Source organism: Sinocyclocheilus rhinocerous, unplaced genomic scaffold, assembly GCF_001515625.1.
Source record: "Sinocyclocheilus rhinocerous isolate Xijiao unplaced genomic scaffold, SAMN03320098_v1.1 scaffold200, whole genome shotgun sequence".
NCBI lineage: Eukaryota > Metazoa > Chordata > Actinopteri > Cypriniformes > Cyprinidae > Sinocyclocheilus > Sinocyclocheilus rhinocerous.
In genome coordinates, this window is record NW_015641014.1 from 63,719 (window position 1) to 77,071 (window position 13,353).

General features: G+C 37.3%; 2 protein-coding genes across 8 annotated transcripts in view; one reads left to right on the plus strand and one right to left on the minus strand.

Annotated features, from left to right (window-relative positions):
* The window catches only part of LOC107753527 (uncharacterized protein C12orf29 homolog), a 6,103-nt gene extending 4,324 nt beyond the window's left edge, over positions 1-1,779 (plus strand). For all 4 annotated transcript variants that reach the window (XM_016569687.1, XM_016569690.1, XM_016569689.1 and 1 more), the window contains exon 7: positions 1,225-1,779. In XM_016569687.1, coding sequence (XP_016425173.1) covers positions 1,225-1,410 — 186 coding nt within the window. In that variant the 3' untranslated portion in view covers positions 1,411-1,779. The remainder of the gene's footprint in view (positions 1-1,224) is intronic.
* An 88-nt stretch (positions 1,780-1,867) lies between these two features.
* cep290 (centrosomal protein 290) overlaps positions 1,868-13,353 on the minus strand; it is a 29,785-nt gene continuing 18,299 nt past the window's right edge. For 2 of the 4 annotated variants that reach the window (XM_016569684.1, XM_016569683.1), the window contains 23 exons: positions 11,128-11,292; positions 10,921-11,028; positions 10,687-10,821; positions 10,312-10,575; positions 10,111-10,218; positions 9,768-9,955; positions 9,455-9,668; positions 9,121-9,258; positions 8,329-8,550; positions 7,049-7,177; positions 6,595-6,740; positions 6,271-6,426; positions 6,060-6,183; positions 4,656-4,790; positions 4,481-4,567; positions 4,236-4,400; positions 3,448-3,570; positions 3,174-3,346; positions 2,958-3,099; positions 2,567-2,640; positions 2,391-2,485; positions 2,253-2,311; positions 1,868-2,176 (listed from right to left, as the gene is read on the minus strand). In XM_016569684.1, the coding sequence (XP_016425170.1) occupies positions 1,994-2,176; positions 2,253-2,311; positions 2,391-2,485; positions 2,567-2,640; positions 2,958-3,099; positions 3,174-3,346; positions 3,448-3,570; positions 4,236-4,400; positions 4,481-4,567; positions 4,656-4,790; positions 6,060-6,183; positions 6,271-6,426; positions 6,595-6,740; positions 7,049-7,177; positions 8,329-8,550; positions 9,121-9,258; positions 9,455-9,668; positions 9,768-9,955; positions 10,111-10,218; positions 10,312-10,575; positions 10,687-10,821; positions 10,921-11,028; positions 11,128-11,292 (3,333 nt within the window). In that variant the 3' untranslated portion in view covers positions 1,868-1,993. Of the gene's footprint in view, positions 2,177-2,252; positions 2,312-2,390; positions 2,486-2,566; positions 2,641-2,957; positions 3,100-3,173; positions 3,347-3,447; positions 3,571-4,235; positions 4,401-4,480; positions 4,568-4,655; positions 4,791-5,528; positions 5,916-6,059; positions 6,184-6,270; positions 6,427-6,594; positions 6,741-7,048; positions 7,178-8,328; positions 8,551-9,120; positions 9,259-9,454; positions 9,669-9,767; positions 9,956-10,110; positions 10,219-10,311; positions 10,576-10,686; positions 10,822-10,920; positions 11,029-11,127; positions 11,293-13,353 lie in introns of those variants that run through there. The other 2 variants (XM_016569685.1, XM_016569686.1) reach the window with 2 other exon arrangements.

Below are 13,353 nucleotides of genomic sequence, written 5' to 3' on the forward strand. Positions count from 1 at the left end.
GGGAAACAGTCAACAAAAGTAAAATTATCTCAAAGGTACGGCGCGCTCTCTTCATTTTATCAAATGATCATAATCACATCTATTCATTTTACAATCCTGCTACTAGCATTTTATTCAGACTAAAACCCCTTTAATTCGGGTGAGAAAGCGGGGTTTTTTTTGAGTGGCTTTTGCACATCCTGTCATGCCGGTGACTGCGTGCTGCTGCAATAGACGCATTTTGCAGCATTAAAATTAACGATTAATCGATTAATTGATCGTTAACTTAAACGACGATCGATCATGGAAATTATCGAAAATTGACATCCCTAATTGCAATATAATTTTTTTTTCAGTAACGGTGATATGATTTTGAAACACATTTCTCATATTTCGATATACATTACCAGTATTTCCCATACATTGACTAATTTCACTACTTCGTTGAATAAACATGAACACTACACGTTTCAAAATCAAAATGAGGCAAGGGTGTTTTATATAAATGTATCTTTGAAGGAAACTGAGTGTCGTCAGAAACGTTTTAATGGCATTTTCAATTTATCTGATAAAGCAGGGTTCATTGCTTACAGCAGTTACCGGGGAAACCGCTGTTTCCGCCGCTCCAAAAGCGCCTCCTGCTGGCAGTTTGGATTTTCAGTAAGCCCATCTCCAGCAACGTTTTCGTTGTTGCTCACTCATTTTTTTCTGTTTTCTGCAGCAACTCTGAGATCCTTTTCATATTCTTTATCCTGGTTGAAGCACTTTTGTTTCAATATATAAGAATAATCAGCCTACGTTATAGTTTAAAGTTAAAGATATTAATATTATTAAGGTGAGTATGAGAGCCTTGTTTATTTGACAGTGATTTCACATTTCTTGTTTGTATGAAGGCTAAATATAAATAAAAAGTGAACATTCATTTATCTGTACCATTTTTATTTGTAAAATATTATATAGTTTAATAGGACGAGGTTTCATAGACGTCTATGGTCTATTTGTAGGTCTATCAAGTCTATTTGTAGGTACAGACATCCCTTGTGGATGTTCTTGGCAGTTTTTCTGAGGCTGTTAAAATATTGTTTATATCTGAATTATATCATATCGACCGAAATGAAGAGATATATCGCAATATAAATTTTGGCCATTTCGTCCAGCCCTAGGTTCATACATAAAAGCGTCACTCTTCTGCTGCTGTTATCCACATTGTCTTCAGATCAAATCGCTTTAACTCTTTTTCTCCAGATACACCGCCATAATCTCGGCTTGAAATGGCCAGTCGGTGACACCTTCCTGAACACCAGACCTGTGGTCGTCCACGTCGATGAAACGCCTGATCCAGATGCTTCTGAGAAGGACTTGTTCAAATCGTTTTCCAGCATAAATGGAAGACTCTTCAGATGCATACGAGACATTCAGTTTGAACCCTGATCCCATAAAATGAAACTACCAAACATTCCTGTGAAATCTGGTTTTAACCAGAGTGAAGAATCTTTGCCAACATGTAATACTGGTCAAAACGGCCTATTGCAAATTCCCAAACTTTGCTCATATATGCACTTTGATATGTGATGTGTGAGAATGCTGTGATTTGCTTTATATTTGGTACTTTTTCTTTTCTTTCAGAGAGTGGAAGAGTTTTTAAAATTTTTTATTTATTTAATTCTTTTTTTTTTCTGCTTAAATACGTTTCAGAGGATGGTTCAGCAATATGTTTATAAATAAATGGAACAAATTGACACAGATCGTCATTTACATGTAGGGAGTCAGTGATTGATAGATAATGTAAAAAGGTCAAATCCCTTCAGTTTCAGCTTATTCTAGTAAGGCCATAAATCAAAAATATTGTAAAACCTAACTTTATATGAAAATGTAATATTTTACAAAAAATAAATATGAACCTACTTGTGAAACATTGTACTTGAATATAAAGAGAAGCAACATTTGTACACATTTGGCTCTAACTGAGCAGTAACAATAAAATCGAATGACCTGAAAAACGATCTGATGTGTGTTAGCTGATAGACACGTCTATGGGAACCGCCACTCCAAACTGATCCGACAGCTTCTTCAGCTGTTCCTCCAGGATGATGTTTTTCTTCACCTCCAGATTGTAGTTGAACTTTAGATCCTCAAGTTCCTCAAAAAAAGTTGGGTCAAAGTTTTCCAGCTCTCGGGTCAGCTTTCTCACTTCGTCCTAAAATGAAAGCATTTATAATGTGACTTGAGATTTAAAAACAGCAGAATATGTAGGCATTTTTCTTCAGGGATACCTGTAATTTCTTTTTTTCAGTATTTGCTGCCTTAATTTGTTTCTGGAGATCATTGTATCCTACAAAGGGAACAGGCAGATGATATATGTCTCATGTAGCCACAATACGAATTCTTCAGAAAATCAATGGTGATCTTACCTGGTCCTGCTTTGCTGGTTCCAAACTGCTCATCGTACTTTTGGATCTGGTGAAGTTGTTGAGCTTTTTCCCTCTCGAGTTGTTTATTGGCCAATCTAATTGGGAAATATTTGGCAAAGAATGAGTTTCGAGTCATTTCTTATGCTTTGAAGTCTATGTATATTAAAGCGCTTCACCTCAGGGACTGATACTCTCTGACAAGGCCTTCATCAGTGGTTGCTTCCACAGGGATATTTTTAAGCAGTTCCACCTGTTGATACATATTAGGTTATTAGATCTCTGAGAAAAAGAGCATTTTAAGGCTGGAATGCACTACGTTGGAACAGATTTTAAAACACATTTGCCAACTTTATAAATGGTTACAGAGAAATAAAAAAGACTGAGGGTCACACACTACCAGACTTTCAAGTCATTCCGAACACAACAAACTCAAGCAGAAACACGTGCCTCGTTGCTAGGAGATGCATGACAAATGAAAACAATAAGTGCACTAAAATCAAAAAACAAACGTGTTACAGTAATGGCAGAATATGGGGATTTTAGTAAATAGCTGAAGAAGTGTCTCACTTGTTCCTTCAGCTGGCTGACCGTGTGTTGTGTGGCCTGCTGTTTCTCATTCGCCTCTTTCAGCTGCACCTTCAGTTCTGATATGCTGGAGTTTTTCTTTACGATTTCGCTCTCAAGAACTTTCATCTTGTTTTCAAATAACCTGTGAAGGGAAAAATGAATAATAATAGCTTACATGATGACGAAACTGATTAAGTATTTAGGTAAATGTACTACCTGGAAACAACTGAAGATTTCCAGGCCTTGCTGTCCGCCCCCTCTAAAGACGGCACCTTTGACTGTGCCAATAAGAGCCTCTGATTGGTCTCCTCAAGCCCTGCCTTTAGTTTCTCATTGGCTACTTCAAGGTTGGCATTTGCAACCCTCAGCTTATCTGCAGCTTCTGCTTCCTGCGGTTTGCCACAAAAACATATATACTGTATCATGATATATTAAGAGCATGTTTTACTGATATGAAGGTAATGAAAATTATTTTTTTTTAAAAACAAACCTTTTTAATTTCTTTACGTAAGCGTTCATTTTCCATCATGATTTTCTCAATGCCCTTGGTTTTTGACTCAAGTCTTGCGTTTAGCTGTTCCTCTTGTTTTCCTTTTAGCTTTTCATATTCAGACTGTAACAAAAAGAAAGATGCACATTATTATGCCAAGTAAAAAAGAACTATTTGTCACATCACATTTTTAAACAATATCACAATCTTATTGTTTCCACAAATTATACAGATGCAACTTGCTGATGGTCTTTGCAAAATTTTCTTTCTCTTGTTTTTTTTTACTTAAAAAATTATTTTATTCAGCAGATGCATTATTGATAAATATTGACAGTAAAACACTTATGTTGTTACAAAATATTTATTTATATTTAAAAAAAAAAAGTTCTTTTGAACTTTCTATTTATCAAAGAATCCTAAAAAAAAAATGTTTCACCGTTTCTACAAAAATATTAAGCAGCACAACTGTTTTAAATGCTGATAATAATAAGAAATGTTGTTTGAGCGAATCATATTAGAATGATTTCTAAAGGATCATGTGACACTGAGGACTGGAGTAATGATGCTGAAAATTCAGCTTTGGCATTACAGAATTAATACATTGATAATAATAATAAATTACATTTTAAAAGTATTATAATTGAAAAAAAATTATTCTTAAATATTACTGTTTTTACTGTACATTTGATCAAATGCAGCCTTAAAAAATTTCTTTTAAAAACAAAAAGTCTTACTGAGCCCAAACTTGTGAATGGTAGTGTATCCTCCAACAGGTTCACAAAATGTACCTTCAGTTTCTCATGGTCTCGTTCTAGTCTAGCAAGCTGCTCCTGCACATTGGCCTCTGATGTCTTCTGTAAGCTCTCATTCTCTTTTTGAACTTTCTCCACAACCTTCTTCATCAGTGCGATGGTCTTCTCCAGCTCAGGAACGGTTTTCCCGCTGCGGCCAGACTGCATGAGAAGAGCAAAAGGAATGAATGAAGGAGATGAGAGGTTTAGTGTTTTAAGATCTCAGAGATGCTGCAACCTACCCCACGAATATGGCTGAGCCTCTTCTCCACTTCAGCTTTCTCCTTCTTCAAAACACTGCACATCTCTTTGAGGTCAGACACCTGATCCTTTCATCACAGGGAGAGTAAAGTAAGTACAACAGTTTTTTTTAAATTTATTTTTAGCATGTTATTAATCATTTCGATTTTACTGTACTTTTAATCGAGGCAGGTCCTTGTTTGCTTGCTCCAGTTGGAAACGAAGCTCCAGGTTCTCCGTGGACAACTTGAGGTTCTCTTTTTGGAGCTCATGTTCTCTTTGAGATGGTGTAGCAGAACCACGGCCAGACGTCTGCTGAAACAACAAAGAGATGTTGATGCCATAGACAACATGCAGCTAAATAACACCCAGACAATGAAAACATTTTGGATTCAGGATGGAGAGGATGCAACACATAGACACCATTGCTATGGGGCAAAAGCAGACACTCCGGGTCTGGAAAGGCGAAGTCACAAGCTCAAAGCCAACAAAGCTATGGGGTTGAGAACTGGAAGCTTTGTGCTAGCGCTTCAGTGGGAGCGCCTATGCGTTAAGTACCTTTCGAGCTTTCACTTTGCTTTGTTCTTTCTCACGAAAGGTGGTGACCTCGGATTCTACAGGTCCAAGAATGTTTAAGACATCACTTTTTATAACACCTGAATTCAGCTTTTTAGTGGGGGAACATTTTACGTTCTCACTTAAAACAGGGTCCACGTCTTCCTCACGGATGAAGGACATGGTCTCCTCCATTGATGGTTCTTCAGGCACCACTTTGGCATCAACTGTGCTGAGTGACATTTCTTCTTCTTCAAGCTCTTTAGATGTTTTCAAATTTTGGCTTGGATCACCTTCAGATTTCAAAGACTCTATATGTTGTTCTTCAGGTTCTTGCTCCTTATCTCTGTCTTGTTGGTCATCCTCCAGATGTTCTTTTGACATCTCTGGCTCTGTGTAGGTCCTACTTTCTTCTGCGTTTGTCTTTTCATATTCCAGCTGATCTTCTTCAAGAGGCTTATCTGTCATCTCTTCTGCAACTCCATTAGTCTTCAGTTCTTCCTGTGCATTTTCAGCCACTCCTATATCTTCCTCTTGTCCTCCTTGAGCATCATCTGGTTCCTCTATATCTTTCTCGCCCAATCCCTCTTTTTTGTTGTCTGCTTCCTGTTCACTTTTGTTCACATTCACCAGATCTTCTGGTTCTACATCTACAATGCTCTCTCCTACATTCTCCTTGCTGTTTTCCTCATCTTGACTCACTTCTGCTGCACTCAATCTTCTGGATTAAGTTTGAGTTGCTTTGTCCTCTGTAACTGCTATTTCCTTTTCAGTGATGGCTTCTTTTTCAGGGATTGTGTCATTTACTAATGGAGACTGAATTTGTTCACTTTCACTAATATCGAAAGTCTTCGAATGAACAACTTTTGAGGACCAGCTGAGCTGAGATTGTGATGCCACATGTTTTTTCAGAGATGGAATAGAGGTATGGAAAAAGAAACAGATTTGAAAGGAAGTGTAAGACTGAAATGAATGGGGTGAAATTCATGAAAAGTGTTGAAAAAATGTTTTACGTGTTACACCCACAGATGGTCTGGATGGAGACTCTATGGACAGTTTACTCTCCAGGGAGTGAAGCCTCTCCTCAAGATAACGGTTCCTGATGGTGATATCCTCCATTGCAGCATCACGGGGTAAAGCCTGCTGCTGCCTACAAAACCAACAGTACATATTAAACATTCCTCAAGACAACATAAACAAACGGAACAAATTGGCATGATTGCTAGGCAGAACACACTTTATCACTTTGATTTGCTGCTCCAGTTCAGCGTTCCTTCTTTGTAGCTCCTCAATCTCTCTGTCAGCCTCGAGGGTCCGTACACCAACAACCTGATCTGCGGTCACTCCTCTGCCCTTTAGTTTCTTCTGGAGACCCACCTTCTCCTGCTCCAACCTTCAAAGACATCAGCCAACATAAAAATGATAGGGAATCTTCAACTTTTGTTCTTACTCTTAATAAATGCAGAAGTCAAGCTCACATTTATCGCATACATTTTAAGATTCCTCAAACTGTGTTTTGAAACTGTCCATTATGTGGATGGATTAGTGTCACAACACAGACCTGCTGTAAAGTTCTTTGATCGTTGTTAATTGTTTAGACAGAGATTCCACTTCTTTCTCTTTCTCCTTGAGGACGGTCCGCACTTTCTCCACCCTGGCCTGCCACTTTTTACCTTCCTCCCACCTCAAGATTTCTTCTTTAGAGGACTGCAAATATAGGAAAAATTCACATATATACATGAAAATGAATACTGTTATTCTGTTAATAAATCAGAAGGACTGAACAAATCAGAGGAATATAATAATTTATTTATAATGACTACTATACTTTTTAATGACTCAGACAATGTCAGAAACATAGCTAGACTGTGACTTCACCACAAAATGTAAAATTAAATGTGTGTGTCAAAGAATAAGAGCTCAAATAAACATCTGACATCAAAAAGGCTACTTCTACGTCATTTTCTGCTGATAATTTAAATTTTTTTATTGCAGTAAATGCAATTCTAGTTCACCTTGTCCTCCTTCAGGGCACTCCTCTTGTCTGCAGGATCTGAGATGCTCTTCCTGTCCAGCTCCTGCTCCAACTTACGGATCTTCTTCTGAAGAGCCTCAACTGTGGGTCCATCACTCTCAACCTGAGCCTGCACAGACAAACACCAAATACATACACACACAAAAAGATATCTTTATACATATTTATTTATTTAGACTCTCATTGTAGTCTTACTCTGACAATGTACTTTATCTCCTTTCACAAGCATGTAAGATGTTTGAATGAAGTCTCTTAAGCTCACCAAGGCTGCATTTATTTGATCAAAAATACAGTAAAAACAGTAATATTGTGAAATATTATTACAATTTTAAAATAGCAGTTTCTATTTTAATACATATGGCAAAGCTGAATTTTCAGCATCATTACTCCAGTCTTCAGTGTCACGTGATCTTTCAGAAATCATTCTAATATTCTGATTTGCTGTTTAAAAAACATTTGTGGAGACAAATTGTTGTGCTGCTTCATATTTTTGTAGAGACCATGATTGATTTTTTTCAGCATTCATAGTTTATGAATTTGTATAGAATATAATGTTATTTGAAGTATAAATCATTTGTAACACTATAAATGTCTTTACTTTCATTTTTGATAAATTTTTTACTAACCCCAAACTTTTGAATGGTAGTGTACATGTCTTTGGTAAAGAACTATGTAAAAAGTTTAAAAGGTGCTACAGTATAAAAAACAAAGTTGTACCTAAACATTGTAATTGTAAAAAAGCTAAGAAGACTATGATTACACATACAAATGTTTTTTTGTTCTTTCCAAGGACCACAAACTGATAAGCGCGAGGATCTGCACAATGGTGTCTAGACGTATTCACTGCCGTCAAAGAAAGGCTCTGTTAAACCAGACACTGAGCAGAAGCTCTTCTTTTGCAGAGAAAAAAAGAGTTGCTGACTCACTGTCCAAGTGCTTTCGAGCCACTGGTAGAATTACTCAAGAACAGTGAGACATACATTTCTTGACCTTAAAGGCACTATATGTAAGTTTCCGCTGCTAGAGGGCGCGTATTCAAAACAAACAAAGAAAGAAAGGCGTAGTTTGATGACGCCGTGACTGAGTGTGGAATCATGGGAGTTGTCGTCTTCATCATCACAGCCGATGCAATCCGACAGGACTCGGGCAGAAATCATGTGGTCATGGATGAGCTAATGATTTATTAACGTAGTAGAATGAAGCAGGGTGCGACTGTTCATGGTACAAGTGAACAGGGGTGAAAAACACATGTGGTCTGACCTGAAGGCCGCTGCTGAGCCTCTGGACCTTCTTCTTCAGCTCATCCAGCTGATCCTCCAGAAACTCTTTTTCACTCTGTAGCTTGTTATGTGATTTCTGGCTCCTCTGCAAATCCTTGTTTAAGTTCTCCAGCTCCTCTCTCAGCGAGTTTTCTCTGGCTTTTGCTGCTCGTATGCCATCCTTAGCCTGCTGGAGCTCCTCATTAAGGTCTTTCACACATGCCTGATGAGGAACACAGGGATATAGTAGGGATATATAGAAATTTGTTGGTTAGGGTTGGGATAAAATTCTGTCATCTTAAAAACCAGAAAGTCAAAAGTTCATTGGTTGCTCCCATCAACGAACTGTTCAATAGCATTTTTTAAAATCTTGATTGACAAATGATTAATAAAAGCAACTGACCAATGCTTTTTAAAATAAGTTATGAGTAATGTATTTTTATTGTTACATTTTAAAGAAATAAATAAACCATTTTAAATTTAATTTATTCAGTTACTTCAAGTCTTGCATAAAATTTTTTTTTTTTTTAAATCAATTTTTTGTTTCGTTTTTTATGTTTACTTTGCATTGTCTTGCTCACGGTTTTCAAGGATGAATGGATGGTCAAGCAATTTGATGAGCTACAAAGTGACAGATGAATTTTCTCACTTTAATAATTAAATGCATCATCTTTATAATTAACAACAATTGATATGGGAAATATTTTCTACTTATAAAATCTGATGCAAAATTTTGTTGACAAGTAAAGGTTTAGAAATAGGATAAGATTTTAGGTATATTCCTCATCTTTACCCTTAGCTCCTTGGTCTGCTTATCGACAATCTGCTGAACATTAAGGGCCTCTTCCTTCTGAGCAGCATTGGCGATGATCTGCTGTTCTGCTTGAGATGTTAACTCTCCGCGAAGCTCCAAGAGAGCTTTACTGAGAGCCTGCAGATGAGGAACCGAATTATAATCTTAGTCACATTCAAACATCACATGGAAAAACTTGTCCAGAACAAATGCACAACATTTTGGACAAAAATATCATGGACAAAAAAGGCCCTTGTTAATTATTTCCAATAGCACAGCTTTCTATTGAAATTATGTGACTGCGCATTTACTGTAGTTGTCCACTGTGTGGTACCTTCAGCTGTTTCTCCTTGAGGGCCAACTGAGTCTTCAACCGCTCCACAAGGTTCTTCATGGTGTTGGATGGTGATCTGACATTGGCTTCTTTCTGGGCCTCTAGCTCTGTGCGGAGGAAATGCAGCTCTTTCTCCATCTGAATGAGCTGAGCTCTCAGCTCTTCTGCCTCCTGGGACAGACCCTTCGTTTGGGCAACATGTCTCTCCTCAAGTCTTGGAAATGAAAGCTCATTAAAAGCGGCACAAGGAATCAATGTCTTGATATTAGTCAGTATTTAAAAAAGCAGGGTTTAACTTGTTTTAATTTCTCACCTGGCTATTTCCATGGCTTGTGCCGCCGTCACCTGTTTCTGTTGGTCCAGCTCTGCGGTGACGACCTTCAGCTTGTGTGTCAGTGAGGAGAGCGAATTGTCCTGCTCAGCCACCGTCTGCTCCATTTCTGCCAAACGCACCAAGTGCTTATTGGCCGGTACAGTGATGGTGGGTTTCTTCATTAGCTCCTAGAGAAGAATAAAATTGAGTAGCGTACTAAATATGACAGCTACCATGATTTATAACATTATATATATATCAAATGCACTATAAATAAATTCTTTCTTGATCCATTTCTGGCACTCTATCATAAGTTGAGCTTTATAATGAATACTCTAGGTACCAGAGCGGTCTGTTTGAAACGGTCCAGTGACGTGTCCATATAGACGTCCAGTTTTTGATGCAGTGCCCTGACCTCTTCCTCATGCCTTTTGGCAATCTCTTCCTGCTCCTGGGAAAATAAAAATGAAGATACAAGAGCTTTAATATGGTTTTATTCTGCAATATGGATCACCAAGCCTCAGTTTTGAACTTAAATAGGCACCTGACGGGTCTTTGCTAACAGGTTCTGGTACTTCTTGAGAACCACTTCTTTTTGATCCAGACGCCCTTGTAGGTTGTTAATGGTCTGGTGGGCGACCTTCAGGGCGGGCTGGCTATCAGAGTCCTCTTGTTTGCTCAGGTCAGCCAGGAGTTTCTCTCTCTCAGCAGCGGCTGGTAGGCGAAGCCTCAGTTCATTGATCACTTTGTCTCGGGATAAGACGTTCTTTTCTGATGTCCACAAAGCAGCTTCTTTTTCCTTCAGCTTCTGCTCAGAGAGAAAGAAACTCCTTGTAAGAAAATCTTAAAAACAAGGTTTATAATTGGTAAAGCTGACTTAAATGATTGCCCAGTCACTTGATGGATAAAAAAAAAGTACCTCTTCCAGAATTTTGCAGGTGGCTTTTGTCTCAAGGATGGTACGAACATGCTCTTTGATTTTTGCAATAGCGTAGTCCAGCTGATGCGCTAAAGGCTGATTTGGATCTGGTAGAGAGCCTGTGGCTTCCTCAAACTAAACCCAAACAGGACAAGTTAAGTGTAATTTAAACTGTAGTTCAGTAAACTGTAAAAAACATTTGTCAAGTCTGCCAAGAGTCAGTGTTGATGGCACCTTCTGAGCTGTACTTAAGACTTCATTCTGCTGTTTCTCATAGGTGTCGAGTTGACGCTCCAATTGCACTTCTCTCTGATCCCACATCAGTTGCAGCTCCTCGAGAAACTAATACAATGATAACAAATAAGATTAGAAATCTTGAATGAAGCATGCTCTGTATACTGTAAAAAGTAGGGAAGAAGCATGTTTAAATGCAATACTGACGTTATTCTGCTGCACCAGCTCCTCTTCCAGGCCGCTGATGGTGCGTTCCTGCTGAGCCACAATGTTCTTAAGGTATTTTATCTCTTCCCGCTGGGCACCAAGCTCTCTGCTCTGCCTCATTTCCAACAGACGAACTTCCTCCAGTTTCTTATGCCACTCACTCACCTGTAGTGGTTGATATTAAGCTGTAAACACTGTAGTGGAGTGTAAACTACTGTTTATGGGAACAATAAATTTTATTAATAGGAGTAACATAACTCATGTGAATAATTTAGAAGTAAATCTAATAAAGTCTGTAACAAATATAGGAAAAATAAAGAATTAAATTTTTCCTAAAGAAAATGCAGGCTGTAGTGTAGACCATTGTTTTATTTTTTTTAAATTACATTTTAAGATTATTTTCTTCACTATTTGGATTAATCGCATCCAAAATAAAAGTTTTTGTGTACATAATAAATGTGTGTGTACTGTGTATAATTATTATGCATATATAAATACAAACACCTGCATGTATATATTTAAGAAAAATATGTTATGTTTATATATTAAATGTAATATGTATATGTAACTACATGTAAATATTTTCAAAATATATACTAGATGTGTGTGTCTTTATATATACATAATAAATATACACAGTACACACACATATATTATATAAACAAAAACTTTTATTGTGGATGCGATTAAAGGCACAATATGTAAGATTTTTTTATTAAAATATCCAAAAACCACTAGAACAGTGTTATATATTTTGCTGACTTGTGTACTTACATTATCCCAAATGTTTCGAAGAATGTTTAAATCCAAAGAAATAAGCAATTTTAACTAGTGACATGGACCGTGTCCATAGTGTCATTGTGTCGCCTGCCAATGACGTCATAACCCCTCGATTTCCGGTTTTGTAGAAAACATGGAAACACCAAAGACGCTTTAATATGTTGTGCGTTTTAATAGACCGGTGACGACCGCACAGAGTAGCATTATAACAGAACTTTCAAACGTATCTAGTATGACAAAACAGCGCTGCTTTTTTTTCCCCACGTACGCACGACCGGAAGGAGCGGAAGCGCTCGACTGTGGCATAATAAAAGCTCCGCTGCTTTCGAGCCGTGTGTCACGCTCGTTCAGCGGCCTCGTTTTGCTTCGACGGCTTTTCGCCATACTCTGCTTCATACTACGATGTTAATACATCTTTAATACATTAGCTCATCCATGAACATGATTTCTGCCTGAGACCCATCGGATTGCATCGGCTGTGGGGATGAAGATGACAACTCCCATGATTCCACACTCAGTCACGGCGTCATCTAACTACGCCTTTCTTTGTTTTGAATACGCGCCCTCTAGTGGCAAAAAATTTAATATTGTGCCTTTAATCGCGATTGTTGCCCAGCACTGTTATTGTCATGACAATAATGCACTTTTTATTACTGTGATGCAAAAATTACTATATTACAAAGATTACATAATACAGTTATAATAATCTAATTTAAGTCATTATTTTAAAAAAAACTGTTTTTTAGTTACTTTAAATTTGTGTAAAATGTGCTTAAAACAATGCGTAAATACAAAAATAAAAGAAAATGTTATATGCTTATGCGGTAAAATGTGATCTTTTTGTAAGATTCTATACAATGTATATTTATAAAATATATTAATAATACTATTAAATATAATATAAATAGGGATGTAACGATTAACTGTGAGCCGGTTGAAAATCGATTCAAATATGTGATGGTTCAAATCGGTTGAGATGCTAAACAAATCGCGATTCATTTAGGGGTAGGAGTTTATACGAATCCATGTCTGAGGGGAACTTACTGTCTTTAGAAAAGTTTAGATGGTATTTTTTCTTTTCATCTTGCCTCTGTATAATGCATATTAAAGTAAGTGCAGCGCTGCTTTGTTTTTGCAGCGGAAACCAAGGAAACGCTTTAAGCGCCACCTGCTGGCAGAGAGTGAATCTGCGTCTCATTCAGCTCGTCTGCTATTTCATGCAGATATTTTTATGTATAGTTTCACAAAACTGAAGTCAAACCATTATGTTTTTGCTTCAAATTTTGAAATTATACAATCCAATTTAGATTAAAAACTGCTCATGTTGCATATTTGCAGCATCTTTGTTTGGATCATGATTAAAATGCAGTGGTTGCCTCTAATTTTAAATGGAAAGAGCACAGACAAAGCCTTATTTTGTTTATATGAAGAGATTTATTTGATTTG